Source organism: Anopheles moucheti, chromosome 3 (genome assembly GCF_943734755.1).
Source record: "Anopheles moucheti chromosome 3, idAnoMoucSN_F20_07, whole genome shotgun sequence".
In the NCBI taxonomy this organism is placed as follows: Eukaryota; Metazoa; Arthropoda; class Insecta; order Diptera; family Culicidae; genus Anopheles; species Anopheles moucheti.
Window position 1 is genome coordinate 25,035,780 of NC_069141.1, and position 17,229 is coordinate 25,053,008.

Consider the following 17,229-nt stretch of genomic DNA (forward strand, 5'->3'; position numbering starts at 1 on the left):
CTTAAGATGATTCACATCCGTAGGACAGTTTTAAAGTGTAGAACAGTGCGCATTATTCCAATTGAAACGTTTTGCAGTTTAATTAATACAATCTTCATTGTTTTTGGCACAAAATATTGCAATTTACAAATTAGGGATCAGTTACATTGAGGGAAAATGGTGAACAGATTTTTGAGTAGTATAAAAAAACCAACAAATTTTATCAAACTGTTCCGAATTTTTTGCTTCTTTGCTTAAAAATATTTGTGGAATGTTTTATATGTACTTAATAGAAAAATATATAAACAATATTTTAAAAGTTTTACAATTAAAATCAATTTATAAATTGATTGTCACTACATACCACAGGTTCTTTCACATGAATATAATAACAAAACATTTGCGACGACAGTTTATTGAAAAGTTTGTTATATATTTTAGCTTCAATTCGATGAGTACTACAATTTGTTAAAGGTGTTACAATCTTTACTAGGTTAATCACAAATAAATATGTACAGCGCATAGAAACCGTTTCAAAACACCAGAGGGCTGTAACACGGATAAGGGCTGTACCATTGATTGAACCCTTTTGTTTGTGCTTTCCCTTTTTACTGTGTTTCCCCCCCCCCCCCCCGCATTATGCGTTATAATACTTTCTTTTAGATAAATCTATGAACATTTCAACTTTTCCTTACAATGCATTGTATTGGCTGATAAGTTTGACAAATGGTCGATATATTTCAGTAACATCATGGCATTGGGTTTCCTTTCCCTTTATTCCGTTCCGTACTCTCGTGTCAATGCCAACGGTTTGGATGTACCTAACAGGTGGCCCTAGAACTTAGCATCTATGCACCAAAAAAAACTAAAATAAAATACCACAAAAACATAAAAAAATGGAAAACAAAATCGAAACCGTCTATCTATATACATTTGTACTACGGAACTGGAGTGCGTACGCTCCCGTGAAAACGAACTGCCCACAATTTGATCAGTCTGAGCTTTGGAATAGTATGAAGCATGCGTGGTGAAACCTGTCAAACACTCTTCTCTGTTCTCTTCGCGCAGACTTTAGATTAAGATGATACATGATATTATATGGCATATGAGGTGTACTCCGCTAGAGCGCAGTCGAACGAACAGGTTAGGATAAATTCAGTCTCTTAATAGCAAGTGGAAACCAGCTTAGGCTATCGAATGTCGCGCCTGACCTTTGCAGGTCCATCGATAAATGGGAAAGCCAAGTTGAGAGTGGGACGTGGGTTTGTATGATCGTTTAAATATTAGAAAAAGATGGATTGCGGTCACCCAAAACCGGGATGGTGTCGGATCAATTAAACATGATCAATAGCCAACCATCGGTTGTCAGATGCCGGACAATCGCAGCTACTACACATTAGCTCACTGGGGTTTCCGAAGAAAAGCTTGTCGCCAATCTGGACCAACAACGGTGGGTTGCTGTGCGTACCAGGCTGTTACCTTACATTAAACGGTGTGCACCAAACGGGCACACACACGACGGGGGAACACAAATACAAATAGCACTCGTACACGCACAATCACACACACACGCATGCATTTTTTTGCTTCATTCACAGCACTTACATTCTAGCCTCAAATCTGATGAAGATTGTTGTCATTTGAAGCAACTAGCTTAGGGTGAGTTTCGGGGTATTTCTGGGAGAATTGGAGTTCTATGTCTCTTCTACGTCTAATTCTGTCTCACGGGATGCATGGAATATGGCATCGTGTGGTGTAGTGGTGGTGGTGGCGGTGGTAGACTCGTGTTCTGTATACTGGACCCATTCTGACCCGCACCACGTGACTGCTGAGATTGTTGTTGCTGCTGCTGCTGTTGGTTCGACGCAGACGATGAGGATGTCTTCCGTTCGTAGTTTGGCAGCACAGTACCTACGACCGGGTTGTAGGTGCTGCTGCCGTTGCTGGCATTCCGGGTTGGTGGCGTCAGTGCCGGTCCGGGACCATGGTACGAACCGTACGAACTATCGTCCGACTGTGCCGAATGGATGCGCCGTTGCCCAGCACCACCGTACATCGATTCGGGCCGGTTCGCTCCGGTGCCGCGGGAGAACTTGGAGTTCAGCGTATCATCGCGGCTGCGTTGGAGAATTCAGGAAAACGAAGTTCAAAGGAGAGAACTGTCAGTTACACAGTGGGAAATTAGTGGGCGATTAGCAGAAAGTTCGGACAACTCTCTCGTACCGGGCGGCCATTAAGCTTACCTGTTCGGGTCGCGATCGAACTTGAGCGCATCGGTGGAGCAGTTGGGATTGTTGCGCGATCCGTAGATCGGCTGGAAGCCCTGACCATCACCCAGCGGTGCCATCTGCGGTGGCATTTGGGAGGCCCCCATCCGCCCGTCGGTGGGCGCCGGTTGTCGCATCGAGCTGCGGATGCCGTATATACTGTCCGACCGCTGCTGCAGCTGGTTCTGCACGTTCTGGTTCTGGAGGTGCGTCTGCGGTGCGGCAGACACGCGCAAAGGGTAAAGGCTCTGGGCCGGTACGAGCGGTCCGGAACGCACGGGCAGCTCGCGGTTCAGTGCGGTATTACTTTTGGCGTACACCGACTGTGAACGATTCAGGTTGGCACGCGTCAACGGTGGTGACTTGCAGTACATCGACTTGGTGCCACCGTAGATCGGTTCCACCCGCTCCACCTTCGAGGTCGGCTCGGCCGTGTAGATACTTTGGCAGTAACGCTGCTGACTTCCGGTGAGGGTGCCGCTCGGTGGCCGGTACTGGTGGTACTTGCCCTGATGCGGTGGCTGTTGCTGCGGTTTCTCCAGGTCCATGTCGTAGTTGATGTCGTCCTCGGAGTTGAGGCTCGAGTCGACATCGTCCTTCGCGCGCTTCGCCGAACGCTTGGCGCTGAAGATGAACTCGTGCAGCACACCGGACACGGCACCGCCAACCAGCGGCCCTACCCAGTACACCCAGTGATTGTCCCATTTGTTGAGCACAAACGAAGGGCCGAGCGATCGAGCCGGATTTAAATAGGGCATCTGCAAACGTGAAGAGTCGAAAGAGAAACGAAAGAAAACCCATTAGACGACCTTTGTCCTGCAAACATCTTACAGAATACGATTGAAGATCTTCTACTGGTACTGCTCATCGGTCACACGGTTTCGTACGCACAACGCAATTCTCCGACAGGATCTTGTGTTTGATCGAACAAAGGAATCCTTCGGCCTACCTGGCAAAGGAACAAACAAACGCTAGCATACAGCGACCTATTCAGGACAATTGTGTACCGTTTGAGAAGGATATCCTTCCTTCTGCGTCAGGCGGATCCAGTATCTCAAGGAAGTGCCGCGCTGGAATCATGCCTCTCCTAGGACCTGGACGCTTCATTCGAACGAAGATCCGGTGATGATTGTGAAACCGTGCGTTTTGTCTACCTGCCTAAACGTTATTCTTTTGGTTTTTTAATGTACAAACTGACACCTCTCCAGGTTCAGTGAGGCTTTGTGAGACGTTGCGTATCGCCCAGGAGCAGTCGGATGGAAACCGCTCACAGCAACATACACCTAATGGACGAATGGAATTACGAAACGGTGCACACGGAACGGAATGGAGAAAAGCGAAAATCCAGCGAAAAGAACGCACCGTAGCCGAAGGTTGCTTAGCCCAAGGCAGGTGTTTTATCCAGATTCAAATTTCATACTTTCACAATGGAAAGGAAGATCCGTCCAGCGAGGGACCTGATGGCGAATGAAATGGTTTTTTTGTCTAATGCCGCATCGTGCCGCTCTTCGTGTTCATTCCACCTTAATCAAACTTCAAAACGGAAATCGTTTTAACGATGCACCGGTGAAGAGAAAAAAAAGGTAAAGGCAAAAGGAAAGATCGAGCTACACAACAAAAAAAACGGTCTTTAAAAAACACATTGCACAGCAATGTTCGTATGGGGTGGGCGACATACAACATAATTTTAATGCTGGCAGAACATACATTGATCGCTTATCGCCTTTAATGCTGGTCCCATCAGGGTTGTGCGTGCGCACGACGGAACCGGCAACAGAGGGACTCAACGACTCTTTGAAAGCAATCATTCGGGTTATGTTTGTGTTTGTCATGCTTGTAGCCATGGCGATGTTGAACCGATCGTTACGAAACCTGGGTTACGGTGCGGGAGTGTAAAATTCGACCGTTATCAGAGCAATGAAGCATATCTTTGGTGAGTTGACCCATTCCGGGCGACGATGATATCTTCATTAAATAGTGGATTTTTGTTTCTCGATAACATCGTTCGACGGGGTCCATTCCGGAAAGGTTTTTTTTCTCCTTTTCGTCCATTTGAGGTTCACTTTTTAATGGGCGCTTATCGGTTTATCCTCGCAGGATCAGCTCAGCGAGCGAACCGCGACGAGCTGCATTTACGATCTCGGTCGTAAACAAAAAAACGAGAAGCAAAACTGCTCAGTATGCCCAATGGCAAGAAGTTTGCAACATTGTCCTTAGCGTCCTTGACGTCGAAAGAAGATATTCGGAGCGGAATTCGTCGCTAAATTGATGAAGTGATGTTACCCTGTACGGGGGGGAGGGAAATAAGCTTCAAATGCGTTTGATCTTACCGATACGAAGCTGCACGCACTGTACGCCGCGCCGATGGCGATCGCGGACGAGCCGAAGTACTTCTTGAAAGAGCTGGTCGAGATGAGGTACGCCAGCACGACGATAAACGTCAGGATAAACTCGACGCCAAACCGCTCCCAGGCGGCTAGGGATGAGCTGTGGGAAACGGCCGCCTGAAGATTACCCTGATAACCGGGTACGGTGACACTGTGGGGTGTACGAGAGAAGAAACAACTTGTTAGAAACATGAAGCGGGACGTGAAAACTTGACAACACGGTATCGGCTTTTCACTGCCATGCCGGGATAATTTTGACCCGAAGGTAGTGCCCAATTTTACAGGGCCCCGATCCGGGATGTCAGGTAATTTGGATAATGGACCAAAAATTGGTCAAACGGTCCTGGAAAATCCTTTCTACGTCGAGGAAGCTGTCCGTTTATTTAACTCAACACAGAGTGTGGTAGCAGGTAGCGGAGAACTTGTTCACCAGCAGGGGGAGATTTGGGATTTTTACGGCAATTTCCCAACAATTAAAGCAAAACCAGCTCTTGCGCGTATAAATGATTGCTTGAGAAAGGCGAGCAAGATGTCCGAAAGATAATAAGTGTAAAGTGTTTACGAGGAAGACACACATCTAACCTTGTTCTTAAAAATAATTTTAAAAACAGCAAGAAAAGAATCATATATTTAGCAAACCCTTCCTAGAGGGTGGTCCAGCAGGTACCAACGGCAGGAGGCATAGGACTGTTTTTGGAGATACAATCCATCTTTCAAGTGCCATTTTCCAACTGTGAGTTCGTCGCACTGGATGAAAATTGCAGATAATTGTTTTGTGGTAATATGTTTTGCCAGTTGGTAAAACATCAATAAACCTAACTCGCTGGGGTTGTGCTACGGAAAGGGAAAAGGCTACAAACTTCCGTGAGAACGTTGCATTTTGAACATCACAATTTAAAAGTCCGGGCAGGGAGTCCGGGGCTTGCCCGAGGGCCAGAAAGGACAAAGCTGAACTGAGCTGTGCCCATCCTGCACACTTGACCGAACAACCGAGCGACCCACATGCACATGTTTCCAAAATCCCTCTAATTGATCCTGCAGTTTGGAAGTGTCGCTTTTTTCTTTGAAACTCAAAAAGAGAACAAAAAACTGTAATTTATTATCGTTTCACTTGCGCGATGGAAGCGGGGCGAATCCAGTTCCGATGGGATGAACAACAAGTGAAATTTAATTCAATTACAATATCACGCACAACTGCACACCAGGAAAGACTCGCGGGACCTTTCAGGATGGAACGTTGAGTTGCTGTTTTTTTTTTTTGGCAAGTGTGTGTTTTCCCCTCTGGCCACAACGATTGTGTGATATTTTAAACAGTTTTTAGTTTGCGCCGAGGGTAGTTTTGGTAGCACACGGATAGAAAAAAACGAGTTCCGGTTTTGATTTTAGTCCAGAAGGCAGAGGGTTTTTTTTGCACTCGAGATTGTGCTTGCAACCCTCCGGAACTGAGATAAGAGGAGTGGATTTTAAAGTTCATCGTTGTAATTGATACATGTCCAGACGGAGGGAGTTTAAACTGTTCCGGCTCACACCACAACCGCCAGTGTCGTAATCTGCGATCGGAGGATCAACAGTTCCGTTCTTCCTCAGTTGTCCTGATTCCTTCCCCTGCCACAGCATCCGAGGGGTGCGAGTTAACCTCATACAACCGGAGGGTTGTTGCCGCTGAGTGCGTCGAGGGATAAAATTGGCCAGGACGAGGGAATAGTACGAACAGTTGTTTGTTTTTCTGTGACCTCTGTTGCTGTTCGGAGGTTCGGAAACGGCGCTAGGGGCGCGATGGAAAAATCGCGGCGTGTGTTCGGAAGTGTGAATGTTGCCATTTTCCCCCTTTTTCAGCTCACCACAGACATAAAAAGCGGCACCGCAGTGGGTTTGCAGGTCAAAGCAGTTTGTTACACTTTTTTATGGCGATCGTCCACAACCGCCACGAGGGACAAGTGCGTCGTTATTACCACAAGCACACTGTTCCGTTTCCCACTCGACTCATCGGCCGGAAGTGCAGGACAAAAATTGGCCAATCGGTTTAATTTTGCAGCTTCCCGATGAGCAATCAATTTTAAAACCGCTGAAACTTTTACGATCACAATCAATAAAGGCGCGGTCTCTCTCTCTGTCAGGGTCACTCTCCAGTAATTGCACCGAAAGCGATCGAAATTGGAACGTTTTGTTACGACAAAACCATTTCGCTGCACAAAAACGACAATGTCCGGAATGGCATCGGATCCATCATGCTCTTCAGGCGTCTGTCGATGACTTGAAGTGCTCGAAGGATAATTGATTCGTTAGCTTGCTTCCGCTTCGGAGAACTTCCACCTCACACCAGCATTCTTCCAGCAGTGTTTCTTCCGTTCAAACCGCAACTACCTCGGCTTCTTCACATCTGTCCAGGAGTCCCTCCCGGAGCAGCCTTCCGTCCTGGACAATCCTTCCGCACTTGCCTCGGAAGTGCATAATTGTTGGCATATGCAGATGTTATTACCCGGCAATCACTTCCTCATTCTAACCCAATCGTGTGACTAAGCCACTCGACCGTCCCTTCCGATTCCGTCCGCTCGTCCGAAGGGCCACAGAAGAAGCAACAATAACAAACGGATCGGATGGAATACGCGGGTTGCGCCCACGGTGATTGTGGTTATTATTTATTTGCATATGGCACCACCAACACGGGTCTCACATGTTCGGCTAAAAGGATAAACCCTACAGGGAGGACACCCCGGATTTTTGGGCCCGGACTTTTTCCTTCTTTTGGGTGGAAAAGTGTATCATTTCCACGAGGAAAATCGGTCGGAAACCCTCGTCGAACACCCAAAAAAGGAAGCAAACCATTTGGGCGGGCGACAGAGTGCAGTGTAGTCTATTGTTTGGCTTACGTTAATCAGCAAAAAGGACGAGTACGGTGGTGGGCCATAAAAAATAATCATCCTCCGAGGCCACTTGTTTCGCGAGAGATTTATGGCCATCGTTATGATCGGGAATATATTTCGATGCGTTTCGAGCAGGTTTTGTGAATGCAGCTCATTGCGCGCGAAGGTTAAGTGCGGCATGGGTGTTAATCTGGCACTCTTTTGTTGCCGCAACGGCACGACGTAAGCATTCGGAATTGGAAGCGATTTTTTCTGTAGTTTGTGACACAAATAATACGCCGGTCGATTAAACACCGAGCAGCGAGGGCGATGCTTTCACTTGCCCCGTTCGACCCGTGATCATTGCAGCCAAATGTCGATATTTCTGTTGTTCTTGGTGCAACCAGAAAACTATGTCGACATCGTTTGCGTTTCGAATCACGTTCAACCGGCTCGCAGCAGATCTTCCGGCGCCGGGAAGAAAGGAACGCCGATCACGTCAACAGCATGTCACCAAACCGGCAAGAACCGAACCACCAAACAGACAGTCACGACGGAATAAATCATTCAACCCCGCTTGCCGTAGCGAGAAGCGAGAACTTCCAATCGTATTCCGGTGGCGCATCAGTCCCATCAAATTGTTCACTTCCCGTCTGCTGCGTGCGGTTCGAAAATTTGTTCCACACCCGAAAATAACTTAATTGCTGCAAACGGAACCGCAACCAAACTTAACACTCGTGTCAATTCCCCCTTTTTCTCATCGTTGGACAAAAGCTGCAAAAGGCAGCGGCAGCTTTTAAAATTGGCCAACCATTCACTTCGATCCACTGGCTACATTGATGATGAGCAGGGGTAATGCATAAATTAGCAATAAAATTTCACAGTTCGAGCGATCGAGTGTTCCCTTACTGCGGGGCCTGGGGTTTGCAGAAAATTTCGCGCTCGGCAACTGCAAAATTGTCAACAGATTAAGGTCGTATGCAAATTAAGTGCCGCGACCGTGAAATATGTTTCTATCAAGCCAGTAATCATTTGTACGATTTGCCCGAATCACCGAGCAATCGGCGTGAGAAAGTGAAGCGGGAAGGTTTGCATGTGGACAATATTTTCGAATCGTCAGTTAGCTTGTTCTGTGCCGCAGGGTTGATCTTTTAAAAATAGAATCCATTTTTATGTGCACAACGTTGCCTTGCTGAACTTGCAGCAACGAGTAGCAGAGCCGGCCAGGTAAATAGCACCGTCCATTGTAAAGTTGAACTGAACAGCACGAGCAATGCCACCACCAACCGCTTTCTCTCAGCATCGAGACTGGTTCAGTCAGGAGGAAAGGCCTACGCTGCCTTCTTTACTTGCGTGGGACAGGTCACCAAAAAGCGTCCTGTGCTCGAGTGTCCCATTGCCCGCCGCTGGTGCCATTGTTGAAGAAAAGGCCAGCAAAAAAAAAGCATCAGCACCAGACTGTTCCCGACGTAGCCTTACCAACGCCGGGCCACAGTAATGTTGGAGCAAATACTCAGACCAACTCGTCGTAGGAGTTTCCTTTTCGAAGCCATTTGAGCCGTTAAAGCAAAATGCTGCCGCTGTACAACGCACCGGTGCTGCACCTGGTTTTGCGAAGGATAGCGTCCCCTTTGAATTCACATGCCCGTTTCCTGTTTGGGCATTCACGTTTGCGTTTGTATTTAAAAATCAACAGAACGAAGGAGGCCGTGAGGAAAACAAAATATGGTACATACGCTTAAAGCTTCCAGCAGTGGAATCCTGCACAGTAACACCGAGGATGAGGCACTCGCATGATTTTCCCATGAGGTCGAAAACCCCAGGCCGTGGAGTTTTTCATTCCGCTGCCAAGTGTATGGCAAGCGCACACAATGAAAACAGGTAGATGGTTTGCTATTCCTGCTTGCATCCTTGAGCACACGGGAAATTGCGTCCCAGATAGGAAAGATATAAAGTAAGGAACCATATTTGATTCGGTTATTCCAACAACCGTTTTCCTTACGGCCGCCATTAATTATGCATTATGTTTTATGGGAAGATTTGCCCTTTTTAAAGTGCCCAATCCGATCAATTAGTCTGCTAAAACTGCCAACCGGGGAAGCAAGAAAGAACAAAGACACCCGCTCAGTTTTGGAACATTTTCCACAGAAAGTTTCTGGAGTCTGGTCGGGATTTTGAAGTAGTGAGTTGAACTAGCTGCCAGTTAAAGACCTCGGGGTTAGTGCAAAGATCACCACCAAAGCGCGCACCCGTGGTTTCTCATTCTATTTCATCCTCAGCCAACAGCCAACAGTCTATAAACCACATTTCTTCTTCTGTCACTCGCATGCTGGAAGTTGCCGGCGGGAACCCACTTGTCTGCCTATGGCCTATGGTGATGGGTGCTGTAAAATGTATGTAGCCCTCTACCGCTCCTTTCAGAGCAACAAATTTAAGACACATGTTCACATGCCAGTTAAAGACAGCGTGAGGGTGGAACGCCCGACAATGGCAGACGGTCGGGGGGTTTTCCCAGGATTCGTCCCTGGTTTGCTAATGACTGCAACATAGGCGCACGGGGACACACTATTCACCCTGCAACTCTTTCCATTCTGTGGCCCGAAAAAGTCACTGACGCGATGAGTGACACTCGAAAACGCCCCGTCTGCCGCACGGATGCAGTTCCCATGAAGATAAAACATTGGGCCGCAGTGGTACAGTTCGGTTGGACAAAACCGTTTCCCCATCGCTGTGGGCACAGTTTCCATTGCGTTGCGTTTGAAATGGAGAGTGTTTAATTTACATCGAAACCAATTATTATGCCACGTTGCCACCCTCTTGGTTGGTGGAAGGAAACTGGGACACATCAAGTGGGAATACCGTCGACTTGTTGGAATGTCTCCAGTGTGTCATCTTCGCTGTCGTCTTGCTGGAAATGGGGGACGATCAATGATGTGACGATAGGAGGACGTTGTTGGATTGGTTGAACCTTGCGCTGGGTTCGTCGGCAGAGGTCACAAAGCGCGTCTGATGACAGATTGAATGCTGTTCCTGGGGATATCGTTCCAGTTATAAAGCATCTTCTCATAATTGACGCTCATGTTCGCCGTCGTTAGTTCGAAACACTATCAGCGAATATGAGAGCATATGGAAATCATATGCTTCCTTCCTCGTACATCATGTTTTAAGCATGAAAGACTTCATAATGAAACCGCATTCTGTAGAAGAATTCAATTCTTGATGTTTTGTTGCGCTATCTACGCCACCGCTTGCTGGGGATAGATTTACCAAACCGGTCAAACAAAGCGCACAATACGCAGTTTGGTAGATGGTAGTTTCGGGGGTTTTGCTCTGGCCTGCACAGCAACGGCAAAAAAGAGCAACCTAACCCAGGCCAAGAAATCAGAGAAGAGGACACGGGACAGATTATTCGAGGGACACAACATTGAACAAAAAAAAACCTTCAACGAATGCTACCCCAAAACATGTTGCAGCTGTCACGTCGCGTGTGTGTCTTCAAGACACAAGCAAACGGCAGTGTTCCGTACGGTTGGCTGGTCAAATTATTCCTAAGAAGCGGGAACGGGAGGAAGCAGAATACTTTAATTCTGTGGCCCCTAAAAGCGCTTTTTGGAAGGTTTTCTGTGGACTTTGTGTTTTTTGATACACGTGACGGAATATTATAATGACCGGGTCGTGGTGGCGGTCCCTGTCCGGTAAGCTACGAGCACGCTCCTCAATTCATGATGAATGGTGTATGTGTGCTCTTCCGTTGACTTTTCAGCTGCAACGACCCCCTAACGCAATTGAGGTGCTTTAATTCGACGCAGAGCGATGGAAGCATGCGCGACTGCATTTTCGTACCGTGTGCGTATGGCCTTAATCGTGACTGCAACCGGGCGAAGCAGCTCAGCGCGGGTAATCGATATGACGTGATCTTGATAAAAATCGAACTCCGATCGCTGCGGACAGCTGTCCGTGAGCTGAGGGAAAGGCGAAGAATCGAGTTGATTGTCCGGCCGGTTGGGGCAAGGATTCATTGCCCGACTGATGGTGGGCAGCGCGAAACACCTGGCACCCGGTTTGGGAAGCGTTCCTGTTCGGCCAACGTTGGAAGAAGATTGGAGCATTATTGAACAGCGCAGAATTAAACCATAACACAAATCCTTGGACGAACAACTGATTTTACCAGCAAACGATTCATGGTCCAAACATTGTTTGTTCCTTGGGAACTCCATGCTACTTCCAAGAAGCGAACGAACGAAAATTGGGATTTCGGATATCGAGCTCAATGCGATGTGCAGATGGCGTCAGATTTCGAATCGCATCACTCATCTAGCCAGCCGAATGGCGGACCGGCACATTCAACAGATTGCTGCCACAGAAACTATGCGCCGTGCGCAGCTCCGTCCAAAAAGCGAGCAGAAGGCGACCGTACCCAAAACACGAAACCATCCTTCGCAAGAGATTGTTTTTTTCCTTCCAACACACAGGCAACAAAAAATGGGAATCGTTGGCCTGGGTCCTGGAAGGAAACGAGCCAGATTTTGACCTGCGCCGTCCGTAGTCTTCGTCATAAGGAATGGGAAAGGTCCTTTTTCACTACGCAAGGGCCTTTTTTCTCCTACCAGGTCTTCTTTACGCCCCATTCGCACCAAGCGTTGGGCGATGCGTTTCTGTGATTGCTGCACGGGCAAAGTTCGCCGGCAACAGCTGCATCGGAGCTGGTGTTTATACATCGGAGATAGAGAATAAGGTCGGCTGCATTCCCATGCAGCGAATGTAGCAGCATCCCTGAGCAGGATTTGTGCGTCTATTTAGCTTGTTCTTTGCTTTTCTGTGTCTTTTTCTTCAAAATGGCCGCCTCCTACAATGTGCACCGAGCAGCAGCGACACCCAACCACTGGTTGCTTTCGATGGGCTCGAATCCCGCCAAAAATACCTTGAAGAGTGCACCGTTGCACACACCGTTAATGCTTTCTCCAGAGCGTGTCTAATTTTGAAAGATGGTGGCAAGGATGCACTTGGTGTAATTTATCGACCCGCATGGTTCCATTATTCCGGCACATAATGAATGTCCCCTGAGCGGGTTTCCTGCAGGGTGTCACCAGGTCTCACGCAAGTTGTTGACAGGCCGCGAGCAAATTGCTGCCACTAAACTATAACTGGAGCATGTTTATAAACATGCTTGGTGATTTTGGTGCCAGCAGGTCGCCCGATCAGGAACGGATCGCGTCGAATCTGCAGCATAGACTTCTATTTAAAAGAAAAACAAGATCACCGTACATTCCCTGTGACCCAATAAATAAGGATTTTGTTTTGATTTGGTAATGGCCATCGTTAACGGTTAAAATGAATGGCCATGACTGTGTCTATGCGTGGCTGTGTCCCGTTTGCATAACCTCAACATACCAGCTGACAGATTAATGAAGATAGATCGATCGTTAGCACCTCGGGTCTAGGGTGACAATTTGGAGGATTATGCTCGGTTTTAAGATGAATCACACAGTAAAAAGACCAATTATGGTCGGAAAACATGCGCACAAATCGGGCGCATGTATCTTCATATAAATAAAAGGGGTTTTTTATATCGTTTTAAGCCAGAAGTAAAATTTACGACGACACCAACCAGAGTTCGTTCACATTGAGGTTTGTTACTCTCGACTCTTACAGTTTTCCCCGACACGATCGTCCTAATTACACTTAAATGTAGCAAGCCCCATCAAGAGTGCAACGACACTGGTTTGTGTGGTCAAACGGCTTGGAGCCTGCATGCGTTCCCCACCTTTTGGGGCTACAATTTTTAAAGGTGCACTTACGAAAAAACTGCATTTTTCGATGCCGCCTTCATCCGCCACCGGATTGTGACGCGAATGGCATATTTTCAGGCCGAAGCACCCGAAGCACTGCACATGCCGAAAACGTGAAACGTAAAATAAAACGCCCAGAGAAATTGGCGAACAAACAACAAACCAGCTCGTGCAAGATAAAACAAAAGCGCAAAGAGTGGAGCGAAGAATGTATCACCTGCCGGTGATTACGGGGTCCATAAATTATCATTGGCCGAAGGACCCACCACCGGTTGGAAGTAAACGAGCAACAACACCGGCTGGCGGGGCCAACAAATTTCGAGCGGATTTTGACCGAGGTTATGTTGACCCTTAAAATTGAGAAACAGCTTTAAGTGAGTTTTTTTTGTTCGGCTCGGAGGGCCCCAATAAATTGAAGACTTAGGCGAATAAGGAGATGGAGATTCGTCAAGCGGCACATGCATCAAGGTTATTAAGAGCTATAGGAGTGTACTTACCCGTACAGCAGGGCTGCTCCAGCAATCGATCCACCGCTTTGGGCCACGATATACAGCAATGCACGAAGGGGTGAAATTTGGCGCGAGACAAGCATCCCGATCGAGACGGCCGGGTTAATGTGGGCACCTGAAGAAAGGAACAAACGAAGATGCAAACAACAACATAAGCATATGCAATTAAATCCATCATCAATCTTCGCCCCATATCAAAACGGCAAAGTATTCTGGCGCGCACTTTTGAAAGGCATCGAAACAACAGTTTTAAACTCGATCTACCCATCGACCCATGGTGGAGAATACTGTCAAGAATTCGCCTTCTGGTGGTTTATTCTATTTCTTGCTCTACCCCCGTGCCCATAACTCCTAGGAGACAAAACACGAGACTCCGCAAAGGCGAAATTGAAGATTTATCAGCAGCGTCAGCGCAGCATGGATGAACCCCGAAGGTAGGAAGCCTTATTGTGCCCAAAGGGATTCGATGAGCGTACGATCCCTTCGCAGTGGCCTAAGCGAAGAAAGTAAAATTTGGCAACACACACAGGTTCTAACTTCGTACCGTCGTTTTCATCGTTTTTCGGGTGATTTTACTGGCCGATCTTGACGGTTCTTTCGCTCCGTTGCCGTTTTTTTTTCTTTCTTGGTGTTGCTGTACTCCGTCAAACCCTGGCAGATGCGTGTGTGTTTTTTTGTTCGAGCATCTCCTTGGTATTGTTTTCGCTTCGTGTTTTCCTTTTTTTCATCTTCTTTGGTTCGGTGTCGGTTCTTCTCGCCGTCCATACAGGCGATGCGTGCTGCAGTTTAATGTGAACGGTGATGGTGCTTTTGTGCTGATGGGTGCACATTTCGCTTTACGCTCTCGGCGTTCTGGCCGTTCTTTATGGCCCCACACTGCGAGAAGAAATTACATCCTCATGTCGGGACGATGGAAAAAGGATGCCCCCGTTGCTGGTATCAGCTAGTTCTTGTTTTTTGTGGCTGGGAGAATGCTTTCGGAATGTTTGTCGCACGTTTCGCGTTTTCCTCGCGTGCGTTCAGCCTCCGACGTTGGGCTACGTTATCGGCAAATTACACCGCGAAAAAGTGTGGAATTTAAGCAGAAAGCAACCAAATTCTTACTGAGGCTTTCTTGGGGCGGGCACCTTTAAACATATGTGAAGGGAGGCGAAAGGTGAAATTATAGTCTTTTGTACGGGGGGAGACTCGATTACACCGTGTTGTCCGTGGTTTGCTGGGAGCTGTCTCATGTTTATGTCCAATGGCTTTAATGATGATTACGCAGCTCGGTACCCATATCCGATGGAGACCCAGCTCCCAGTCCCCGAACTGAACATGGCACACGACCCAAAACGCAGCGTCGGGTCATTTAATTGCGTTTTTCTGTTGTTTTTTCGTACAATTCTTGCGTTGCACTGTGCATCGAACTGTGCGCAATTAGTTGGCTACTTTCTCCAGCCTTTTTTTTTTTTTTGCTGCTCCCTCCTCGATCCGGCATCGATCACCACTGGAAGGAATGTTGTTCTTAATTGTGTTGAAAAAAAAAAAAACACCCCGTTGGTGTTGTTGTGATGGAACGGATGGGTCTTCTGGACCACATCAACGACCCGGTCACATCACTCGGGTTGCAAATGGAGAAAGTTTTATGTAGATTAGCAGGAGAACTGCAACAAATAAAGAAAACTTACCCGAAATGTGTAAAAAACACTGCGTCAAGGCAATCATGGAAAAGCCGGAGGAAAGGGCGGTGGCCAGCAGAACCGAGGACACACTCGCCCCAACGCCCGCACCCGCTGCAGCACCGCACACGATAAAGACGTAGAAGAACGACGCTAAACTTTCACACGTAATAGACCTGTGGGAAGGTGTGGAACAACAATGGAAAATCCGGATGGTCCATTAAACGGTGTTCAATATTGGAATGGAGATGAAAATTTAAAATTCAATCTTGAGGAAAATCAATAAGGGAAGGGATGGTATTTTAATCGGAAAAAAAAGGAAAATGAGCATAAAACTTCACTATCCTGTCCGTATGCATATTTGATGCACCTATTTGCAAGTCTCGCGCAGAAGAAGAGATTCTTCCGGCCCTTTTGCTATCCGTTTCAGATCGAAAATAACGGAGAACGGTTTGTACATTGAGTTTTATTGGCTTAAGTGTGTGTTGACGCTTTGGCTAAACGAGCAGTTCTAACGGCCGTTCGTATGGCCGTAACGATTGCTTATCGCATAATTTTATGCTTCCATACGCATCACGCTAGATAAGGTGTTTGTCTGCCTATGGGTTACATCCGTTTGGGAGGGTTTTTTGGGTCCTGTTGCTTAGTAACGTTTTCCAATTATTTACCTCCACAGCTCCAGACTGCGCAGCTCGGTATGCATGTTGATGCGGCCTTGCAACGAGCGGGACAGCTTCTGGCCCGGTTCCTTGCGCATCGCCTCGAGCCGCTCGAACAGCTGTACGATATGGAAATCGATGCTAGTGTCCGGTACGTGCAGGCTTTCGTCCGCCATGGTGGTTCGTACCGTGCACACGGTTCACACTTAAACACACACACAAACACAGACAGCAAAATCACTCAATCAAATCAATCCCACCCCTGTGGCGCGCGCAATCGTACCCCGTCCTCTCGTTGGGGTCAATTAGTGTGGCGTGGAAAAGGGTGTACAGCACGGGAATGTTTGTAGTTCGCACAAATTGGCCGCAACTGTGTAACACTTGCCACGCTAATTCGCACTGCCCATCGAAACTGTCCGCATGGTGAGGGAGCAATCGTTTTGTGGAACCACTTGTTACTTGGGCACAGTTTTAGTTTATTTTATTCAAATCACCGAACCACTTGTTGAATGTAGCGCACGGGGAATAAAATGGTCCCAGGATGGCGCGCGGCGCTTCACGCAACTTTAATGCACACACTGTCACAGTACACCGTACACCGACCGGGAACACATTCGCAACATTCCGAAAGCGATCGAATCTGGTCACTGGCTGGTAAGGGGGAAAAAAACCAAACCCAACACGTCCTTCCGTACCGAGCGCACAACTGTGAATGCTCCGAGCAGCATAAAATCATGCTCAACCAAGCCGGCATCGATGTTGCCGGAGCAACCCTCATCGAGTTTCCGTCGGGTGTTGTTTTTTTCTGTTCTTGCTGCTTTGGGAGAGTGTACAGAACAGAGAGGGAAATAAAGGAGTAAGAGAGAGAAAGGGTGAGATTTTGTTTCGGTCTTCGCTCTCCTTTACACGCGTAAGGGATTTGCTATCTCTCTGTGCCGTTTATGCTTTATGCTTTATACTATTCTTTTCTTCTATTCTTACCTCTCGTCGCGTGCAAATGCATCGTGCGCGTCAGGCACGGTTTTAGGAACCCACACACAGATAAACAATTTGTACCGTTTCCTGGTCCTTTCGAGCATGAATAAGCTGAGAAGTGAAATGTTCAAAATGCATAACAGCACGAAAACACAACACC

The 17,229-nt window shown here is 47.4% G+C and overlaps 1 protein-coding gene across 1 annotated transcript; it reads right to left on the minus strand.

Moving 5' to 3' along the window:
* Positions 1–894: 894 nt before the first annotated feature.
* On the minus strand, positions 895–16,273 carry LOC128303194 (neurogenic protein big brain). The gene is made up of 6 exons (XM_053040061.1): positions 16,104–16,273; positions 15,445–15,611; positions 13,763–13,889; positions 4,577–4,784; positions 2,223–3,004; positions 895–2,096 (listed from the first exon to the last, which is right to left on the minus strand). The coding sequence occupies exons 1-6, from the start codon at positions 16,268–16,270 to the stop codon at positions 1,691–1,693; spliced, it is 1,857 nt and encodes a 618-aa protein (XP_052896021.1). The 5' UTR covers positions 16,271–16,273; the 3' UTR covers positions 895–1,690.
* Positions 16,274–17,229: the final 956 nt, after the last annotated feature.

What these genes read in the sequence shown, in the direction of transcription:
- LOC128303194 (XM_053040061.1), bottom strand. Translation starts at nt 16,270, where the DNA reads ATGGCGGACGAAAGCCTGCACGTACCGGACACTAGCATCGATTTCCAT. An exon ending in CGCAGTCTGGAGCTGTGGAG is followed by an intron (nt 15,612 to 16,103) that starts GTAAATAATTGG and finishes ACCTTCCCACAG; the next exon opens with GTCTATTACGTGTGAAAGTT. An exon ending in GTGCGTGCAGCTTCGTATCG is followed by an intron (nt 3,005 to 4,576) that starts GTAAGATCAAAC and finishes TCACGTTTGCAG; the next exon opens with ATGCCCTATTTAAATCCGGC.